At 42.2% G+C, this 23,248-nt stretch overlaps 1 protein-coding gene across 1 annotated transcript in view; it reads left to right on the forward strand.

Annotated features, from left to right (window-relative positions):
- Nucleotides 1–6,158: 6,158 nt before the first annotated feature.
- Nucleotides 6,159–23,248, forward strand: part of Pcsk2 (proprotein convertase subtilisin/kexin type 2) — a 270,294-nt gene continuing 253,204 nt past the window's right edge. Inside the window, exon 1 of the mRNA XM_032904319.1 lies at nt 6,159–6,649. Coding sequence (XP_032760210.1) covers nt 6,476–6,649 — 174 coding nt within the window. The 5' untranslated portion in view covers nt 6,159–6,475. The remainder of the gene's footprint in view (nt 6,650–23,248) is intronic.

Below are 23,248 nucleotides of genomic sequence, written 5' to 3' on the forward strand. Positions count from 1 at the left end.
TATATAGGTCATTGAAACAAGAAGTCCCCCACTCAGGTGACTTTAAGAGCCAGGTGAAAAGTGTAAATGTCACAAATGCTAAGCATTGGTGATGCAACTGACAGCATAAACCCAGTTTCATGGAATGGGTAGGATCAAGAGCCACTAAGTCAAGCTAACTGCAACTACAGCCAAATCGTTGCTGACATCAGAAGCTCCAACCCTCAATCTTCCAAGAAAATAATCAACTTTTAAGAGGTTGTAACTCTTTTGGTTATCATTGTGATCCACAGAAAACCTCTCCAGGAGGAAACCACCAGTATGTGTCACTTCTGGAACAGATTTGTGAGTGGTGGGGTGTACTATTAGAAATTCAGTACATTGTGCAGCCATACCACTCGGGACAGGCTTTGCTTTGTCCAGTCTTGGAAAGTAAACAGGGTTGGGCCTTTAAGCAGTTGAGTGGGAGACATTAAGTACACTCTGAGTAGGCTCTGTACTAACAGACTTTTAGTACAAATGGTTTTGTTTTCTTGCAGTGACCCTAAGACCTGCAGCCTTGCTACCTAAGGACTCCAGTCCTGAACAGAACTGTGAAGGAGAAGATAAAGCTACAAAGTTGTTATAGATTGTTTCAGATGGTTAATTCTAGAAAGATTTGTTTGTAAAGGTGTGCTTTTGGTTCATTCTCTTCTGAATTCTGTGAAGGTAAAATAGACATTACATGATAGTGTTTCCCAAAATAGATCATGTCATATTTTTTCAAGTCATGACAGGATAGAGTGTTTCAAAGGAATAAAAATGGTGTATCTGAGGATACCACCATAAGGTTGAAACACCTTCCAACATAATAAATTACATTAAATGTCAATTATATGCTGAAACTGATCATACAAATTGATTCTAAAAAGTGAGCATATTCAGGTCAAAGCCAAAAGTATCCTAAAACGTTATTTGAGAATTGGTCTTAGAGAAAGCTATGTTTGAACTTTTGTTTTTGTCTAAAGTTTTCTTCTAAGGAGCCATTTTGTTCTTTGTGGATTGTTTACCTGTTATAGGTAGTTTGTGGATTATTTACCGGTTATAGGTAGTGAGGTATAGGAGCCTCACAGGGAGGCTCCCCATTAAAGGCGATTTCCATAATCCTTGAAAGAGTGGATTGTGGGAGATTCCCTGCATTTCTTTAAAGATCAAGAGAAAGAAAGGGGAAGGGACACGGGTGGAGAATTCATGAATAGCTAATCACTTTCTACAGACAATAAGCAACATTCCAGTGAGCACTAAGAAATAACTAATTAATTTTCTGAGTGAGCAAACATTATTCTGTGGTCCTCTAGACCTGGGGAGGAATCTAAAGACAGTGAATAGCAACATGTTTTTAATTTTCCAAAGGAGATTAAAAGAAACCTTGGTCCTCGCTGTTTAGCTCCTTCAAATATTATCAAAATAATAGAGGCTAAATTAACAGAAGAAACCATTTTTTCAACACCCTGGAAAATAAGACAGCAAGTACCTTTTGTTAATGAAGAGTTGATTAATCTGAATAAATCTGAGGATTTGTTGAGGAAGCTGCAGAGTAAACACCACCTGAGACTCTCTGGACTGACTGCTTTCCTGACAGTAAAATGCTTGATGACCTGCCATGCGTTCCCCCCATTGTATTTATTTAAGATGACTTAGAAAACAAAAGCCGTCTGAGGATTCTCAGCTTAAAGAAAAATAGACTTAGATCATTTAAGGAAAAACCATTGGTAAAGAAACATATCGGGATTTGAGAGAAGAGAAACCACATCCCAGTAGTGTGTAGGCATGAGTGTAACCTGAGCATGAGTTATACGTGCCAAGTGCCTGCATCTCACGTCACAGCAGGTGCACCACACCACAGAAAAAATGTGGTGCAAATATTAACTGGGATAGGAACATAGGTGGCCAGAATGTGGCAGAAGCAGAGAGAGCGAATAGCTGTTTGAGGAAATCTTGAGAATGGGTAGATGTAGCAAAACAGGAGAGACAGAGGTGGCAGGAAGAATCTCCAGCAAGACACGCTAGCACAGAATGTTAGCAGAAAAGCCCTGCTCCAATGGAGGTGGCACTGTTGCATTTGAAGGGTCAAATGAGAAGCACAAAAATGGCAACACACTTTGGTTGGAAAAGTGTGACTGTTTGTTTGTTTGTTTGTTTGTTTGTCTGTCTGTTTGTTTGTTTGTTTTTGAAATTGTTTTGTAACCTAGATTGGCCTTCAAACTCACAGTTGCCCTGCCTTCAATCCCAACTGCTGAGATTAAAGACATACACCTTCTGTCCAGACCGAATCAGGGCTCTATTTAAATTATGATTTTAAGTCATACATGCCTATTTCCCTCCTGGTTACGCTACAGTCTGTGTAAGGAAAATCGACAGCAAAATTAGATTTCTTCTCCAGTGGTCCAAACAATATGCACAGGTCCAGAAGTCCCTCCTGGGGATGGCTTTGCCCTGTTCCCCATCCCTGGTACAGTAGAATTTACTTGACTTGATAGTCTGTGGCTCTAAAATCTTCACCTAGAGAAATCTGAATACACCTGGATGGGAAAAACCCCAATCCTGTCCCAGGTAGTGCATGTGTGTGTGTGTGTGTGTGTGTGTGTGTGTGTGTGTGTGTGTGTGTGTGTGTGCTTGTAAAATGGAAATATTGTAGTCATTGTAAAATATCTTCAACAAGAGATTTGGGCTTGGTGGCACATACTAGCCACCAATCTATGTTGTTGCTACAGCTATAACAGGAAATAAATGAAAAGACTCAAAGATCTTAATGGTTTTCGTGTCTGATACTGACTATGGACACCTGTCAGTTATCTTCTCAAGTCCACCAGCTTAGGTACATCTAGGAAGGGCTGGAGGAGGTTTGTGGGAAGTGACCTCTTAGTCATTGCAACACTGTCAACACCCCTGGAGCTAAGAATTCTTTACACCACATTATGGGCTTTAGCTTCTCTGAAAGCACAGTTTGGGATCTAAGGATGCCTAAACTCAGTTTCCACAGGTGGAGAGGTATGGGCTTAAAGAGATTCAATGGTTTGGCCAAGTGGCATCCGTTGACAGGCACAGCAGAACTTGCAGTGGTTTCTGGGTCAGCCCTCAGATATGTTAATGCTACCATCCTATCTCCTTCTCTCTCCAGTTGGCTTTCTCTGTCTAAATCTATTGCTATTAGAAAAGAGTTTGGGTAATAAGACTTCTCTAGAAGAGCAAATTTGTGCACACTGAAGGTATGTTTACATTTCAAATACCAATCAAATATTTCCGTGCATTTCCTCCACTGGCTTATGGTACCTTCGTGCATTAAAAATTTAGCGTTTGCATCACAAGAATTCTGTTTCCATTCTTCTGTGCTGACAATATTGTGATAGATTGTACACTACGTAAACCACCCCAGACCTCAGGGCATTCGAACGCTGGCTCAGCAGTTAAGAGCACTTATTGCTCTGGTAGGGAACCTTCTTCCCATTCCCAGCACCCACACGGTAACTCCAGAGGGTCTAATGCCTTCTTCTTGACCTCAGAAGGTAGCAGGCACACATGTGGTATGCATTCATACATATACACATGCAGGCAAGAAACTCAAATACATAATTTCCTTTTTGTTTTTTGCAAAAGACAGCAAACGTCAGTCAGTTACCCAGGTTTTGCTCAGTCTGTATCTGGTTTTATAGCTTTAAGTATTTAAATATAGACTCACATCATAGTCCACTTGCTGTCGCTGTAACAAATTACCTCAAACTGTGTGAATAAGAAAAAGATTTCCTGAGCTCCCAGTTTGGGATATTAAGACGTCCGAAAGCATGGTACTGGTGTCAGGTCGGGGGTTTCTCGCTGCACCCTAACCTGATAGAGAGCATCCGGTGAGAAGATAAAAGTTACTCAGGTAAAGTGTGCTTGTATGGCAAAGTCACTTCCCACGTCCCACTCCCACTGAATAACTCATTAATCTAAAACTGGAGTAATCCACTCATGAGGGCAGAGTCCTCATGATCCCGCCCTCTCAACAGACCTACCACCTCCCCTCATCGCCACCAAGCGAATCAAATTTCGATAGGATTTCCTGGTGAGATTAACCATGGTGGTAGATTGAGTACACACTGGCATTTCATCCTCGGCGTTTATTTAGGAACTGAAGCATCGCTCATTGGTTCCAGAGAAATTAATACATAATCTAAATAATTGGCAATTTCAGAGAGATTTGGATACATTGGCACTGCTATTTCCCAACACCTATAATCTTCTAAATTGACTTATTTGATGCTCTTCAGATCTCTTTTCTAAAGGCTTAGATTTGTATCTCTGTGGCTGCTTTTGAAATGCTCTCCCCAATGGTGATTTATCTAATGTAATGTTCACATCCGATGGAACCATGTGGTTATTCTCCACACTAAACCACTACTTTGGTTGAAACTGTGGGTGAACCGTAAAGAACACAAAGGCAGAGGAAGAGTTGAAGGCCTCTGGGGAAGGAATCTTTGTGCTATAGCCAGATGAGAGATGTGATACAACATGGGGTGAAAAGAAAGCATTCTTGGCAGAGATGAACTAACGCGTGCAGCTCCAAACCGAGACTTCCAGGCTGATCTGCTGTTTCGTTAATAAGTTTCTAAAACCCTTGCTCCCGCTCTGGAATCCTCTCTACCAAACCTTCCCAATGCCTCTCCTGCTTGTCTGCAAGGAATTCAAACACAATAAATGATGTAGTACGCTGAAGGCTACAGTGTGATAGAAACCATCTGCAATGCTTGTTCTCTAGCAATGCTGGGGAACAGCCACGTCAGTGAAGACCGTGAGCCTTGTGCTCTAAGCAAATTCGTGTCCACCAATCCTGTGTCTCCTGTCTGCACTCTGATTGTGGGCTAAGGAGGAGTGGGCGGGTGTGGTTGGATGTGGTATGCTGTGCCAGTGTTACAAACTCAAGTTAGCTATCTCTCTCTCTCTCTCTCTCCCTCCCTCCCTCCCTTTTCCTACCTCTCTTTCCCAGGAAAAAGCATCTTCTTGATTATCCAATTTATAGCAGGATTTTTTTAACTTTGCGGCTAAATGATAAAAACGATGTAAAATATACCCCATAACAGCTAAATACTTACATTACTTAGAGCAATGGTTCTTGTGTCCTTACAGCAGAACGGATCTACTTCCTCACACTAGAGCAAGAAGGGGAAGTCAGACCTCAGCAGTTAACTGGACCTGGACAACAGCAGTCCCCCTGCTTACTCAGCCTGATTTATCGTGCAGGCAAAGACTCTTAGCAGGAATCCTGACCTAGAGCCTGGGATGGGTGACTATACCACCTTTAAACTCTCACATTCTTGGTCCTGATGCAGCCACAAACCCAGAGTCTGAGAATCTGTCTCCCAGCTTAAGCATCACGTCTCCCGTGGCAGTCTTGGGATGCAGGTGCAGCTTTGACTCTGGAGGAGTCTCTCCTAATAGCCATCGCTGGTGGGGGGAGGGCAGTCCGGACTCCCGCTGGACTGCCAGATGTTTAGTTTCTGGCCTCCTTGGAGCAGGAGGAAAAGAGCAGAGAGAAAAAGCTCCTTTCTGCCCCCGTGAGTCACCTCTGGAAGGATGCTCTTCCCAGCCTGGGATTTGCCCAAAGTGGAGGGGGCGGGAATGATCAAATTTGCTTTGTTACTGGGAGAAAGGGAGAGAGGGGTGGAGAGGGAAAGAGAGGAGAAAAAAGTGAGAGGAGGGAAGAGAGGAGAAGGAACAGAAGAGTAAAGAGAGGAGAGTTGTTTTGCACCTGAACACAAGCAAAGGAAGAGCAACAGGGAGCGGTCGGGGCGCCCGCTCCCCTCGGGGCCTCTGAAGCGGCACGCACCGTAATTCCCTTCCCGGAGCTGTGCAGATTTCCACAAACAATGACATCACCGGGCGCCGGCGGCGGGTGGCAGCGGGGGGATTTTCCTGGGCGCGCAGTGGCCGGGCGGAGCGAAGCCGCTCCGGGCTGGCGGGGGCGCGGGCTTGAGGCGCCCCCGGGGACCCCGGCAGCTATCTGGGCAGGGGAGGGCGGGGGCGGGCGGGGGCGGGTTCGGGGCGGCCCGGGGCGGGGCCCGCCGATCCTCTGTCCTCCATTGGCCGCTGGCGGGCGCGCGTCACCCGGGCTGGCGCTCGCCTCCAGCCCTCTGGAATTGGAGCCGAGGAGGAGCTGAAAATGCAGATTTAGCATCAAGCACAGACACACACTAGCTCTTTCTCTCGGGTACACACAGCTCCGCACATTCGCACCCCTGCCAGTCAGCCGGGCTGCGCGACTCCACGGCTTCCCTGGCAGCCAGCTGCTGGTGGACAGCGCACAGATTTGCTGTTTGCCAAGCTTCTCTTCTGCCTCTTTTGCTATACAAAGATTTTTTTAAAAAAGAAAAACAGAAACAAAAACTACATACCTATTTTTTATTTGCATCTTCCCTCTTCTTTCCCTGCTCCACCACCCGGCGCGCCTCGCAGCCCCACTTTTCACTCCCAAAGAAGGATGGAGGGCGGTTGTGGATCTCAGTGGAAGGCGGCCGGGCTTCTCTTCTGTGTCATGGTTTTTGCGTCTGCCGAGAGACCGGTCTTCACGAATCATTTTCTTGTGGAGTTGCATAAAGACGGAGAGGAAGAGGCTCGCCAAGTTGCAGCAGAACACGGATTTGGAGTCCGAAAGGTAAGATTTTTTTTTTCCCCATGCATTTCACACGTTGTTTCCAGTGGAGGGACAGCCTTGCGCAATCTCGTTGCAGATTTGCAAGTTTTGTCTTTTTTATGCTATGCAGTTATTCTGCCATCGGTTCTCAAACACGACATTGCCTCCGGTGATCTTTCATGGGTTATGTAATTAAAATGTCCTTCATCTGTATTAGAAAGGTCAGAGAAATAATTTGTTGGTGTTTGACTTGGTGGGGGCAAAATAGGACCGCACCTTGCAAAGGATGCTGTGCGTCCCGGCTGCTGTCCGAGGTACCAAGTTCTCCAGCCTGCCTAGGGACAGAGGGATAGAGTCCAGAGCAGCTGGGCTTGACGTCGTCGGCTGCTTTTCCAGGGAAGTCACCCAGCCCCCCACGCCCCGGAGAAAGAATAGTTTCCCACCGACATGGTTCAACGATTGAGCGTTGCAGTTCACCTCAGTTTTCCGATCCACGCCTAGAGGATTTCCCTCCCAGCGACTTCAGTCCCTGCTTTCCACCCCCACCAGCGGACAAGAGCTTTGTGACTTGGAAACATGGACGGAGTTCTCTGTCCAAAACAGTGCTGAACTTGTGCGTTTTGGCCCCTGCCTGCGACCTCCCACTCCCGAAGCGCACTCCTGTTTGGAGAGTTCTTAATTTGCTTCTGTAGGACACCGTGCTGTCAAGAGAGACAGATTCTGAGGGGGATTCCCCGCCGAAAAGTCGAGGTGTCCTCTCCTAATGTGTGGGCAGCCAGCGTGGTTTCCCCCAGAGAGCACGGGGATCCCCATTCCAAGAAGTTGTCCAAGTTGAACAGTTTGGATAAGGTTTCGAGCTTTGGGCGCCTTTGGCAACCCCTGGAGAAGTTAAGGTACTCGTTCTGGAGAGAACAGAGGAGAAGAATGCATTTGTCAGGGAGTATGCCTGACCTGTTTGTTCTTCCTGCGAAATATCTGTATCCCAGATCTGGAGTGTCCTTAGGGGACCTGGCACCGCTAGGGGAGAGTGAGGATCCAAGGAGAAGCCAGACTGAGGGGAATGGAAGGTCAAAGGATGCAGCTTGGTACCCTTGGGTCGTCCCCTCCCTCCTGATCCCCCAAGAAAAGAGGCTTGAGAGAGCATTGGGTTCCCTCCCTGGAAGGTTCTCCTCTGTTAGAACTTCCTTTGCCTCTTGTCGGGTTCCCAGGCACTAGGACGACTCCTTCAGGAGCGCAGGGCTCTCCCGCCTACACTCACCAGCGGCGGCGCGTATTCTACCTCAGCTGTGTTTGGCAGCGAGTTTCACAGAGGTCCTGACAGAAGCGCAGGTCTGCGGGTGGCGCGCAGGCGGGTCTCACACAGAGAGAACTAGTTGCTCCCAGAAGAGAAGTGTGGGTGGAGCAGGGGAGACCAGGCTCCTGCTGATAGAGCAGTCTGCTGGCCTCCCCGGCCCACGGAGACTGCTTCCAAAAGACATCTAACCCTGAAACAAGCGGACACCCCGCTTCACCCCGCTCCCCTCCCCCAAAATATGTGGCAAAATCTAGCGTCCTAGCGCCTTTGGCTATGAGTGATTATAGTTAGCTGATATCTGACAGTGAGAACTTTTGTGTCAGAGACCTTGCATACTTCCCTTTTGAAAAAGAAAGATTTATCTCATTATCGTGTGTGTGTGTGTGTGTGTGTGTGTGTGTGTGTGAGAGAGAGAGAGAGACAGAGACAGAGACAGAGACAGAGACAGAGACAGAGAGACAGAGAGAGACAGAGAGACAGAGAGACAGAGAGACAGAGAGACAGAGACAGAGAGAAGACTGGCAGAGGCATTGAATTCCCTGGAGCTGGGAGGTAAACTGCTCCATGTGAGCCCTCAGAACTGTATGCACCCTTAATTGGTGAGTTCTCTCTCTCTAGCCTGCTTAAATACATTCTTATTTAATCTCAACAACAGCAAGAATGCTTTTGTTGTTAGAAAACCCTTGCTAGGCATTGACAGGGCTTTTGAAGCTGGGCTAACTTACAAAGGGAAGAGGCAACAAGACCTTTAATTCTTCAGTACCTATGTTCCGCTACCTGTGGGTGCCTTCTGTGTCAGCCCTTCCTGACAGGAAGGCAGACCCTGTCTGTGGCAATGTTTTTCCATCTCCTTTTCTTTCCCCCTTGAAAAACACATCCTTGGGATCTGATGCTAAAACCTAAACCAAAGGAAGGTATAGCCAGGCCAAATAATGGCTACTAACCTCATCAATTTCCAATATTTTTTTTCCTAATAGCAATGAATAACTCAATGAGCGCTTAACAGTTGTGATGGAGAGATTGAAGCTAGGAAGTATAGAGATAATCTTATCGTTTACCAGCAATTCGGGTAGACTTTGAACCAAAGGACACATGTACTTTGGGGATGACTATTTCTCCCTATTACATTCTTTCTTGGAGAGGAGGTCACTGATTTTGTATTGCAATATCAAGCTGCAATTAGGCTTTTGATGTAGCTCTTTTTGCCTCTCCTTATCCTCTCAGATAGTACCTCCTAAGCAAATCCTAGACTTTTGCCGATACATATTCAAGGGCTAATCTGTGTAGGACAAGGTACTTCTGCCTGAAGAAGCTTTGTGGTGCAATGCACAAAGAGATCCAGTCCTCCAATCAGCCCTCTTTTCCTTCTCCTGATCTACATGATGTTGATCCTTCAAGACCTGGACCTAAATCTCGCCTGATGCTATAGCCATGAAGAGCTTTCCTTCTCCCAGCCATCCACAAGGCAGGAACTGCTGCCACCCTCTGTCCTATCCTCAGTCACTCGTGGGAAGTCAAATGTTCAGAGCCAACATCCTCTGAATTCCTGCTTTCCTTGACTTATCCAGCAAACCGCTTTGCCCAACAGCCTTTAGAGAACGTAGTCATTTGACTCTGTTTTTCAGGCACTATTCTCTCTTGGTCCCGTTGCACTGCTCTATACTTGCCCCAACTTTTTATCATGTATTTTGCATTTTAGACTCTAAGACATCCTTCTCTGTGGTTTCTCTAAGCCTTAGCGGCCCTCCTAATCTTCTCTGCCTCAATGTCAGCTATGAAAGATTCATACATACATACATACATACATACATACATACATACATAGTTATTCATACATAGGAAGGGGCAGGGATGCAGATGAGGGGAGCCTTCTGTGTTACAGGGTATCTCATCCCCACCTTACAGAATAAGTAGAATTGTGAGCATCAACCCTCAGATGAAATCCAAAGCTCTAAGACATTAAGTAACTGCATTATAGGCAAAGGAAATAACTCAACTATAAATCCAAATTCCCTAGACTAGTAGCTGTTTCCAGGAAGCCATCCCTGACTGCCAAGAACTTTGCTTTGGAGGTAGCATTTTGAAAATGTTTCTTAAAAAGAGTTTTTTGCCTTCCCTGTCCCTTTCTTCTTTACCTGTGCTATAAGTACCATTTGTTTACTATTTAGATATGAACATTTGCTGGGCATGAAATCCTGGGAAAGGTTTTGTTCATGGTTTAATGATTTCATCACTAGAGGACCAGGTAGAAAGCAAATATTTATGTTTTCTCCAGGAAATAGAGTAAAATACCTGTCTTTTTTTCTATTTTATTTTGACCTTGTCCTCACCCAAAACCATGTCCATCAAGATGCTATGTACAAGGAACTCAGTGGTGACAAATCTGACCTCAAATAGCACCTCCCACTTCTCAGAACACTATTTTGACTCCTCTAAAATGGAAATAAAAAATTACTTGTCAAAATAATGAATTCCATATCACAGTTTCAGCCAATTGTGTGTGGGAAGAAAATTGAGCAAAATAAGAAAAGAGTTGAGTTCTTTGAAGAGTTAATATTTTCAATATTGCTAGGCCATTTTTTTGTTTTATTATATGTTTGGATTTTTATGGATGGAGAGCTAACTCTGTAGTGTTTTCATAGATAATATTGCATGATCGTTTTTATATGTGTAAGGATATTTCAGTTCTAGAGGTGATGTACTAGTAATTGTGCTACCAGGTAATAAAAATAAATTTTGGATCATTGTACTTTGTGGATATATAATTTAACATATCACTTTGGGAGATACCAGAGCCCAGCTGGTTCTCCATATCCAGGTGGCTTCATATCTGCAGACTCAACCAGGGGTGGGGGAAAAACCCAAGGTGCATCTGTACTGAACAGATATTTCTTAGCTTGTTTCTCCTGATTTGTTTACTATTTACACAGCATTTAATTGTATTAGGTGCTATAAGTAAGTACAGATTATTTATAGTACTTAAAAAGTATGTGTGTTGACTGCATACAATTTTATGTATAAGAGAACAAGCATTTCGAATTTAGGCACCAGGGATGCTGGCGCAAGCCCCCAGTAGATACTAATAGGCAGCAGTGCATGTATTTGGGTAGAAACGAATTTCTGTTAGAAATTACTAAACTGGAGTCCACAATTTATGCATATACTTGTGTTTAGGGAGTAGCATTAGATTTCTATTGCTATATGTCCAGGTGGCCAACTTGACACAAATAAGAGTCACCTGGGAAGAGTAAGTTTCAAATGATGGAACTTCCCAGATCAGATTGGCCTATGGCCAGTTCTGTTGGAATTGTCTTAATGTTTGATTGATGTGGGAAGGCTCAGCCTACAGTGGAAGGTGCCACCCCCCAAGGAATTACTAAGTTGTATAGGAAAGCTTGCTGAGCATGAACACAGGAGCCAGTGAGCAGTGTTTCTCCATCAGTTCTACTCCAGTTCCTCCTTGAGCTCCTTCCTTAGTGTCCCTGAATGATGGATGGGCTGCAACCTGGAATTGTAGGCAAAATTAACAATTGCCTTCCTTTGGTGGTGGTGTTTATCACAGCAACAGAAAGCAATCTAGAACGCTGTGTAACAACTCCCTAAGACATGCATCCTGTAGAACTGAATTGTCTGGTAGGTTTAATAGAGTCCTTTGCTAAAGTCCTCAAAAGAAAATATTAAAGCATCAGCCAATGCCCTCATCTATAACCATGATCAATAAATAACACTTTCAGGTACACCCAGATTTTCAGAAGCATTTTCTTCCCTGTGGATGTAGACCTGGAATCTTCGTTTCCTCATTGGCTGCTGTTTGGAGCAAGGCTATGCTCTTAGAGGCCACCTTCATTGACTCACAGCAGCCTCTCTTCACAGGTCCTCACACACGTTAGCCATTCAAATATCTTGTTTGGAAAGGCTCTGTCCTTTCTTAGGTCAACCTGATTAACTCAGGGCCACCATGATAATTTCTTTTCTGATTTGTTTTTCTGAAAACCAACTGATTTGGTAGCCTACATATGTTTGATCACTACCTCCAAAATTTTGTAATATAATCACAGAAGTGAAATCTATTAATAGTCCCACCTCACACTGTGTTACTCAAGGGAGGAGATTATAAAGGAAGTACGAAACAGAAGTCTTGAGGTACATCTCAGAACTTTGCCTACAACAACCAAGCAGCCACAAGGTCTCTCAAAGCAATTTTGACATTTTACATTTGACCAGCAGTGCATGGGGGCTCCAGTTACTCCACTCCCTTACCAGCCTTTGACATCTCACACCTCTCTTTGATATCTCAACCACTCTTGTGGGTATGTGGTCATACCGCCTTTCAATTTCCACTGCAGCTTTACCTGATGAACACCTAAAGTGAAATGTCTCACAACATATTGTGACTTGGATACTCTTTCATTCAACATTTATTCATAACTGCTCAGAGGGCTAAGAATGAGAGACTAAGGGTTCAGCCCTAAATGAGACATCTATTTTAACACAACCATCACCGAGACTCAGGGAACACCATGGAAGGAGATAGGGTGAATGTAAGAGACGCATGATGGGAAGAAGTGCTGTGAAATGCTGTCACAATCCTGAGCTCATGACACTTGTGATTACTTGTATGAGACCTATATGAGATCAAGCCAACACAAATTTCATCACAGACCTGGTAGATAATCTCCAGGCCTCTATTCCTTAACAAAGGAGCTATGGTCAGTGGATTGGCAGTTGCTGGAGTTGGGAGAATCATTCCTTTTTGAAGATGTAACCTCTAGTAGGTTTCTTACTCACCAACGGATGGCCCCACATACATGTACATATGAAGAGCACTAGCTGGATTTAACGAGTTATCACAGACAAACAAAAAAATTCATGAGTACAGGAGGGGACTTGTTGTGGGGGAAATTCAGAGAGCTGAAAGAGGAGAAGTGGGAAGTAGATATCATATTTCATTGTATACGCGTATAATAATTGGAAAAATTAAAAGCATTATTTAAAATACTATTGCTGCAAAATCTGATGTAGTGTGTGAAGGATATGGTGCATAGAATTAGGCATCTTTTATTGGTAGTGCTAATAATCAATGGTAATAGTGGTGCCCTTTTACACAAGGAAGCAGTCATGTGTTGAACTTTCACAAGATTTGCAATAGATTAGGGAAAAATAGGCCACCACCCAATAACAACCCATCTGTGGACCAGCAATAGATCCAAGATATCCATGAGGTTAGTTTATCACAGACCATGGTAATGGTTGCAGCTGGCTATTCTGGCCTCCTGAGAAATTTTAACTGGCTAGCTGCTTTAGAGAGGAGAATTATTTCCATGAAGTAGCTAACCCAGGCCAGTGGAGACCCAGTTTCCAGAAAGATACCTATAGGAGCAGTTGAAACTTTAATTGTCAAACTCACCTCCCCCTTTCTTTGAGCTTCAGTAAATGTACATCTCTCAATGTGGACTGTAGACAACTGTCCGCCTGTAACATTTCTAACCCATCTTGTGTAAGCAGAAATAATATATCCTTGTCTTTAATGTCTCATGCCTGATGCATTAAAAAACAGCCCATACCAAATGACTCTTCATGTTCTTTTTCTTCTGGGGCTGAATGATATTGAGAAGATCAACTTTGAAAGCTAAATTGTGACAGTAACATAGCCACAGGATGGAAGGAGTTCAGATTTCTCATTGCTGACCCTGCAGATTTTCCATGAGTAAGAAATGAAATGGTATGGTAGGGCACTGAGATTTGGGGGCTTATCTTTAGAGCAGTCAGCACTACCCAGGCAAATATCAGCATTCCCCAGGTTAATGTGCTATCAACAAATATCCCCCTTTTATATCGCTAGACTCAGCCTCTAACCTACAACTCAGCCAAGCCAAATCACAACAAAAATAATCTCCCAGAGCCTTCCAGAGCTCCTGTCCGATGTCCTTATCTCACGTTGTCAGGGAACTCTCTAAAAATTTTTTAATTTGTTTTCTCTAGAAATAACAAAAAACTCTCTCAAAGATCCATCCTGCTACTGCATCTAATAATGCTACTCATAATAGAGGCTTAATGTGCTCTTCTTCAATAATGAAACTCTTGGACCACAAGGTGATAATTTGGCTGTAAGCACACAAAGAATGTGCTGGAAGAAGTGTGGTTCCAGAAAACTAGCCCTATAGGATCCTTTTCTCTGTAAGAAAGAGTTCAGCCAGGAAGTAAAAGCAATTGACAACCATCAAGTGAGCCATTCGCACACTTCTGTTTCCCTACAATTCCCAACTTGAGAATTAACTGGAGTGAATTGGAGGACATCTTTGCACAGAAAACAATAAAATCTGTGATTAAAGTATGACTGAACACAGAAGGGGAGAGGGTGGTGCTTCTTTTCTCAACTGAATGAAACTGGAAATACAGATCTATTTCAGGGCCTCTTAAGGCTATAGATCATGCTATAGAACACAGTGATGACTGAGATTACAGTTGAGTTTGCTGTAATTCTACTTGCATCTATAACATCTCAAAAAAGCCAGGTTTTACCAAAAATGACGGGGGAGAAGTTTAAGTTTTTTCTCCTGTTTTATCTCACATTGGCACTCAGATCCATTATTTGGGAGAAAAAAACTTTACTGTACTTGTACAGTTTCATTTTCTATCTAAATAAAGTTTTTCCCTGTGACAGTAAAAAAAAGAGGTATTATAGTTGACTTTGTTGAAGTGTGTTGGTGGTAAATTCTGTTTAGTGATTTACAAGATCACAAATGGATAAGAAGGCAAGAAAGCACAACTGAGTTAATGCTGCTATCCTGATGTGTATGAACAGGTGAAACTAATATAAAAATAATGACATTGATTTGTCAGATTATTCCAGAGTTGTTAATCCCAAAGTTAATTTGACCACAATGTCTTAGGGAGACTGATGTGGTGAAATCATCTGATGAGCATAGCCAAGTGAAACAAGCCCTCACAACAGTGTTTGAAAGAGTGGCACAAAGTCTGACTTGAACTGAAACTGAGGGTTTCACAGGATATTGACATTAGCTCAACAAGGACAGAGGGAGAAGGGCAAGATCTGGGTCACTCCTCTTTTAGAACTCTGACATTGACATTAAATCCCATACTCATCTTTTTATTTCCCAAGTTCATTATCTTCTAAAGTGCTGAGTAAAAAAAAAAGCACCCTGAGAGGCACATGACCCTAAGTATCATGTTACTCAGAGACAGCCATCTACAACCTTGCGATACAGATACCTTGACTTGAACATGTAGGAGGGAGGGGAAGTCAGCACACTACTTACAGAAGTGGACTCACATCACACACACTGTCTCTAAGTTTCCAACCATCTGATTTAATCATGAAGGACCTTAACAAAAGAGGAGTGTGATTTAAAAAAGTAAAATTATTATGCTTCAAGTAAGTTTGCCATATAAAAGGTATTTTCTAATAAATTTCCCTGAATTTAAGAAAAATACTGAATACACAGCATATACAATTTAGTTGAGGAGAGATAAATTATGTTAATGTCTATTACTTAAGTGTAATTATTTAATTACGTATTTCAAATTGTACTGAGTATACACTCAGTGATATGCTACATGGGAAAATTAGAGTCCTAGGACCTCCCCTTACTTTACTGCTCATACTGATCAGTTTGTTAGGTCACTTCTTTTCTTTTTTACATCTTAATTAATTAAATTGGATATTTCTTATTTACATTTCAAATGTTATTCCCTTTCCCGATTTCCCAGCCAACATTGCCCTAACCCCACCCACTCCCCTTCTATATGGATTTTCCCATCATCATCCTCCCCCCATTACCACCCTCCCCCCAACAACCCCCTTGACTGGGGGTTCAGTCTTGGCAGGACCAAGGGCTTCCCCTTCCACTGGTGTTCTTACTAGGATATTCATTGCTACCTATGCAATTGGAGCACAGGGTCAGTCCATGTATAGTCTTTGGGTAGTGGCTTAGTCCCTGGAAGCTCTGGTTGCTTAGCATTGTTGTTCATATGGGGTCTCGAGCCCCTTCAAGCTCTTCCAGTCCTTCCTCTGATTCCTACAACGGGGGTCCCGTTCTCAGTTCAGTGGTTTGCTGCTGGCATTCGCCTATGTATTTGTTGTATTCTGGGTGTGTCTCTTAGGATAGATCTACATCCAGTTCCTGTCGGCCTGCACTTCTTTGCTTCATCCATCTTATCTAGTTTGGTGGTTGTATATGTATGGGCCACATGTGGGGCAGGCTCTGAATGGGTGTTCCTTCTGCCTCTGTTCTAAATTTTGCCTCCCTATTCCCTCCCAAGGGTATTCTTGTTCCCCTTTTAAAGAAGGAGTGAAGCATCTGCATTTTGGTTATCCTTCTTGAGTTTCATGTGTTCTGTGCGTCTAGGGTAATTTGAACATTTGGGCTAATATCCACTTATCAATGAGTGCATACTAAGTGTGTTTTTCTGTGATTGGGTTACCTCACTCAGGATGATATTTTCCAGTTCCATCCATTTGCCTATGAATTTCATAAAGTCATTGTTTTTGATAGCTGAGTAGTATTCCATTGTGTAGATGTACCACATTTTCTGTATCCATTCCTCTGTTGAAGGGCATCTGGGTTCTTTCCAGCTTTCTTAATCTGGCTATTATAAATAAAGCTGCTATGAACATAGTGGAGCATGTGTCTTTGGTATATGTGGGAGCATCTTTTGGGTATATGCCCAAGAGAGGTTTAGCTGGGTCCTCAGGTAGTGCAATGTCCAATTTTTGGAGGAACCTCGAGAGTGATTTCCAGAATGGTTGTATCAGTCTGCAATCCCACTAACAATGGAGGAGTGTTCCTCTTTCTCCACATCTTCGCCAGCATCTGCTGTCACCGGAGTTTTTGATCTTAGCCATTCTGACTGGTATGAGGTAGAATCTCAGGGTTGTTTTGATTTGCATTTCCGTTATGACTAAAGATATTGAACATTTTTTTAGGTGCTTTGCAGCCATTCAATATTCCTCAGGTGTGAATTTTTGTTTAACTATGAACCCCATTTTTAATAGGGTTATTTGTCTCCCTGCGGTCTAACTTCGTGAGTTCTTTGTATATTTTGGATATAAGCCCTCTATCAGTTGCAGGGTTGGTAAAGATCTTTCCCCAGTCTGTTGGTTGCTGTTTTGTCCTAACCACAGTGTCCTTTGCCTTACAGAAGTTTTGTACTTTTATGAGATCCCATTTGTCGATTCTTGATCTTAGAGCATAAGTCGTTAGTGTTTTGTTCAGGAAATTTTCTCCAGTGCCCATGTGTTCAAGATTCTTCCTCACTTTTTCTTCTATTAGTTTGAGTGTATCTGGTTTGATGTGGAGGTCCTTGATCCACTTGGACTTAAGCTTTGTACGGGGTGATAAGCATGGATCGATCTGCATTCTTCTACATGCTGACCTCCAGTTGAATCAGCACCATTTGCTGAAAATGCTATCTTTTTTCCATTGGATGGTTTTGGCACCTTTGTCAAAAATCAAGTGACCATAGGTGTGTGGATTCATTTCTGGGTCTTCAATTCTGTTCCATTGGTCTATCTGTCTGTCTCTGTACCAATACCATGCAGTTTTTATCACTATTGCTCTGTAATACTGCTTGAGTTCAGGGATAGTGATTCCCCCTGAAGTCCTTTTATTGTTGAGGATAGTTTTAGCTCTCCTGGGTTTTTTATTATTCCAGATGAATTTGCAAATTGTTCTGTCTAACTCTATGAAGAATTGGATTAGAATTTTGATGGGGATTGCATTGAATCTGTAGATCGCTTTTGGTTAAATGGCCATTTTTACTGTATTAATCCTGCCAATTCATGAGCATGGGAAGTATTTCCATATTCTGAGATCTTCAATTTCTTTCTGTATGTTCTTATCATACAGATCTATCACTTGCTTGGTTAAAGTCACACTGAGGTATTTTATATTATTTGTAATTATAATGAAGGGTGTCATTTCCCTAATTACTTTCTCAGCTTGTTTCTCTTTTGTGTAGAAGACTACTGATTTATTTGAGTTAATTTTATACCCAACCACTTTGTTGAAGGTGTTTATCAGGTTTAGTAGTTCTCTGGTGGAACTTTTGGGATCACTTAAATATACTATCATATCATCTGCAAATAGTGATATTTTGACTTCTTCCTTTTCAATTTGTATCCCTAAGATCTCCTTTTGGTGTCTGATTGCTCTGGCTAGGACTTCGAGAACTATATTAAAAAAGTAGGGAGAAAGTGGGCAGCCTTGTCTAGTCCCTGATTTTAGTGGGATTGCTTCAAGTTTCTCTCCATTTAGTTTAATGTTAGCTACTGGTTTGCTGTATATGGCTTTTACTATGTTTAGGTATGGGCCTTGAACTCTTATTTTTTCCAGGACTTTTATCATGAAGGGGTGTTGAATTTTGTCAAATGCTTTCTCAGCATCTAATGAGATGATCATGTGCTTTTATCTGTCATTTTGTTTATATAGTGGATTACGTTGATGGTTTTCCATATATTAAACCATCCCTGCATACCTGGGATGAAGCTTACTTGATCATGATGGATGATTGTTTTGATATGTTCTTGGATTCGGTTTGGAAGAATTTTATTGAATATTTTTGAGTCAATCTTAATAAGAGAAATTGGTCTAAAGTTCTCTTTCTTTGTTGGGTCTTTGTGTGGTTTAGGTATAAGAGTAATTGTGGCTTCATAGAAGGAATTCGGTAGCGCTCCGTCTGTTTCAATTTTGTGGAATAGTGTGGATAGTATTGGTATAAGGTCTTCTATGAATGTCTGATAGAATTCTGCACTGAACCCATCTGGACCTGGGCTCTTTTTGGTTGGGAAACATTTAATGACTGCTTCTTTTTCTTTAGGAGTTATGGGGTTGTTTAAATGGTTTATCTGTTCCTGATTTAACTTTGGTACCTGGTATTTGTTTAGGAAATTGTCCATTTCCTCCAGATTTTCAAGGTTTGCTGAATATAGACTTTTGTAGTAAGATCTGATGATTTTTTTAATTTCCTCTGCTTCTGTAGTTATGTCTCCCTTTTCATTTCTGATTTTGTTAATTTGGACACACTCTTTGTGTCCTCTCGTTAGTCTGCCTAAGGGTTTATCTATCTTGTTGATTTTCTCAAAGAACCAACTTTTGGTCCTGTTGATTCTTTCTATGGACCTTTTTGTTTCTACTTGCTTGATTTCAGCTCTGAGTTTGATTATTTCCTGCCTTCTACTCCTCCTGGGTGTATTTGCTTCTTTTTGTTCTAGAGCTTTTAGGTGTGCTGTCAAGCTGCTGACATATGCTCTTTCCTGTTTCTTTCTGCAGGCACTCAGCGCTATGAGTTTTCCTCTTAGCACAGCTTTCATTGTGTCCCATAAGTTTGGGTATGTTGTACCTTCATTTTCATTAAATTCTAAAAAGTATTTATTTTCTTTCTTTATTTCTTCCTTGACCAGGTTATCATTGAGTAGAGCGTTATTCAACTTCCATGTATATGTGGGCATTCTTTCCTTATTGTTATTGAAGACCAGCTTTAGCCCGTGATGGTCTGATAGGACTCATGGGATTATTTCTATCTTTCTGTATCTGTTGAGGCCTGTTTTGTGACCGATTATATGGTCAATTTTGAAGAAAGTACCATGAGGTGGTGAGAAGAAGGTATATCCTTTTGTTTTAGGATACAATGTTCTATAAATATCTGTTAAGTACGTTTGGTTCATAACTTCCCTTAGTCTGTGTATGTCTCTGTTTAATTTCTGTTTCCATCATCTGTCCATTCAAGAGAGTGGGGTGTTGAAATATCCTACTATTATTGTGTGAGGTGCAGTGTGTGCTTTGAGCGTTAGTCAGGTTTCTTTTATGTATGTAGGTGCCCTTGTATTTGGAGCATAGATATTTAGGATTGAGAGTTCATCTTGGTGGATTTTTCCTTTGTTGAATGTGAAGTGTCCTTCTTTACCTTTTTTGATGACTTTTGGTTGAAAATCGATTTTATTTGATATTAGAATGGCTACTCCAGCTTGCTTCTTCTGACCATTTGCTTGGAAAGTTGTTTTCCATCCTCTTACTCTGAGGTAGTGTCTGTCTTTGTCTCTGAGGTGTGTTTCCTGTAGGAAGCAAAATGCTGGGTCCTCATTATGTATCCAGTTTGTTAATCTGTGTCTTTTTATTGGGGAATTGAGTCCATTGATGTTGAGAGATATTAAGGAATAGTGATTGTTGCTTCCTGTTATCTTAGTATTTGGAGGTGAGATTATGTTTGTGTGCTTGTCTTCTCTGTTTTGTTGCAAAATGATTAGTTTCTTGCTTTTTCTTTGGTGTAGCTTGCCTCCTTGTGTGGTGCTTTACCATTTATTATCCTTTGTAGGGCTGGATTTGTAGAAAGATATTGTGTAAATTTGGTTTTGTCCTGGAATATCTTGGTTTCTCCATCTATGTTAATTGAGGGTTTTGCTGGATACATTTGTGTTCTCTTAGGGTCTGTATGACATCTGTCCAACATCTTCTGGCTTTCATAGTCTGGTGAGCAGTCTGGTGTGATTCTGATAGGTCTGCCTTTATATGTTACTTGACCTTTTCCCTTACTGCTTTTAATATTCTTTCATTGTTTTGTGCATTTGGTGTTTTGATTATTATGTGACAGGAGGAGTTTCTTTTCTGGTCCAATCTATTTGGAGTTCTGTAGGCTTCTTATATGTTTATGGGCATCTCTTTCTTTAGGTTAGAGAAGTTTTCTTCTATGATTTTGTTGAAGATATTTACTGGTCCTTTGAGTTGGGAATCTTCACTCTCTTCTATACCTATTATTCTTAGGTTTGATCTTCTCATTGTGTCCTAGATTCCCTGTATATTTTGAGCTAGTAGCTTTTTCCATTTTCCATTATCTTTGACAGTTGTGTCGATAATTTCTATGGAATCTTCTGCTCCTGAGATTCTCTCTTCTATCTCTTGTATTCTGTTGGTGATACATCTGTGACTCCTTATCTCTTCCTTAGGTTTTCTATCTCCAGGTTTGTCTCCCTTTGTCCTTTCTTTATGGTTTCTTTTTCCATTTTTAACTCCTGAATGGTTTTGTTCATTTCCTTCTCCTGTTTTGTTGTTTTTTCCAGTAGTTCTTTAAGGGGTTTTGTGTTTCCTCTTTAAGGGCTTCTAGTTGTTTACTTGTGTTGTCCTATATTTCCTTAAGGGAGTAATTTATGACCTTCTTAAAGTCCTCCATCATCATGATAAAATGTGATTTTGAATCTAGATCTTGCTTTTCTGGTGTGTTTGGATATTCAGTGTTTGCTTTGGTGGGAGAATTGGGCTCTGATGATGCCATGTAGTCTTGGCTTCTGTTGCTTGGGTTCCTGCGCTTGCCTCTCGACATCAGGTTGTCTCTGGTGTTACCTTGTTTTGCTATTTCTGACAGAGGCTTGATCATCCTATAGGTCTGTGTGTCCAGAGTGCTGAAGACCTGTTTTCCTGTTTTCTTTCAGCCAGTTATGGGAACAGAGTGTTCTGCTCTCAGGCATGTAGTTGTTCCTGTCCACTGGCTTTCAGCTGTCCCTGTGGATGGGAACCAGAAGGGCCTGCCCCTCCTTCTCCTGGATCCCTGTGTGCAGGGGGCCCAGATGGTGCTAGGCATTTTCCTCTAGAGTCAGAAATGTGGGCAGAGAGTAGTCTACTCTGGTTTCCCAGGTGTGTCTGCCCCTCTGAAGGTCTAGCTCTCCCTCCCATGGGATTTGGGTGCAGGGAGCTGTTTGACCAGGTCCGTTCAGATCTGGGTGCAGTCTGGACTGCAGGGCTCTTGCAGTTTGACTGCCCCTATCTTCCTGTGCCCAGATGCACTGTACAATTTCCTCTTGGGCCAGGGATGTGGGCAAAGGTTGGAAGAAGTGGCAATTTCTCCTGCCCTGCAGTCTCAGGATTGCCCACACTTCTGGGCAATCAGCTCTCTCTCCCACGGGATTTGGGAGCAAGGAGCTGTGGGCCAAGATCAGCAGGGTTCGATAAGTCACTTCTGTATCATGTCACATGAACATGTTAACTTTCTACACAAAGCCATGATGCATAGTAATTCTTTAATTTATTTTATCTGAAATTAGTCGTGTGTCTGAAATACACTACTAATCATTTTCCCAGACTTCAAGCTTAAATTACTCATTCTCATTAAATTTTCAGGTTTTTTTGTTTTGTTTTCTCATTGGGTTTTTTTTGGTTTTTGGTTTTTGTTTTTTGTTATTTTGTTTTTGTTTTTAAAAACAAGAAGGGTGCCTAAGCGTAAAAAGAAAGCTGTTCTTGGTTTGAGATTAAAGGGTTAAAGGAGAAAGACAGTGACATTCTGTTTGTTGTAAAATTGATAGCCATCGAGTGAGCCATTGGCACATTTCCATTTCCCTAGAATTCCCAACTTAGGAACTAGTGTAGTAAGATGGAGAACTTTATACAGAAAAAGAAATGGTCGGTGGTAAAGGCAAGATTAAATACAGCTGCAGAGGCAGGTATGGTGATGATTCTGCTATTGTTTGGATATGAGATGTCCCCGACACACTTGAGTTTTGGCACTTGGTCCCTAGATGGTGGCACTGTTTTGAGAGGCTATAGAACCCTTGGGACATGGTGCTTAATTAGTGGATGAGAGGCACTGGGTGGGCCTTAGAGGGTTTAACTCATTCTTGCTTCTGTCCTCTGAGTCCTGATTTACCACGATGTAAGGAGCAGCAGCCTCAAGTTCCTACCACTGTAGCTGGAGAGTCCCCTGTTGCCAATGGACTGTATTTCTAGAGTCCATGAGCAAGAATGAATTCTTCCTCCCCTAAGCTGCTTCTGTCAAGTACTTTGACATAGTGACAAGAAAGATAACCAATATGAACATCAGTTTAAGACTCGTAATTATTTCAAAGGGCCAGAAATCAAAGACAACCTTTGGACCAAGGAAAGAGAGGGTGGGACTGGAAAAAAGACTCTGCTGTTGGCAATTGGAGAAAGACATGATGCAAGACTCATAATGATTTGTGGGCAGTGCTCAGACACAGCAGTTAACTGAGTAATGTCATAGAGTCATTTTTTAAAGAAACATTCAGATTGGATGTAGCAAAACAAAATACTGACATTGGACTAACCAGAGCTCTCTAGGATTGCACAGCAAGCCTCAATTTTTTGTCCTGTCTATGAAACTATCTGAAATAAGTTACACACTTCCTGAGGGCTGATAGTTTCTCTGACCTGGAAGTGGCATATTCTCAGAGTATGTAAAGATGAAGCCCTTCATATGCACTCTGAGCAGTAGCCTTGAGAAGGAAGGTTAGCTATGAGAGGTCAAAGCAAGTGGAAGTACTAAATAACAACAATTCCTTCAAGAAGCTAGTGAAGGGAGAG

This window comes from Rattus rattus, chromosome 5, assembly GCF_011064425.1.
Source record: "Rattus rattus isolate New Zealand chromosome 5, Rrattus_CSIRO_v1, whole genome shotgun sequence".
Classification (NCBI taxonomy): domain Eukaryota; kingdom Metazoa; phylum Chordata; class Mammalia; order Rodentia; family Muridae; genus Rattus; species Rattus rattus.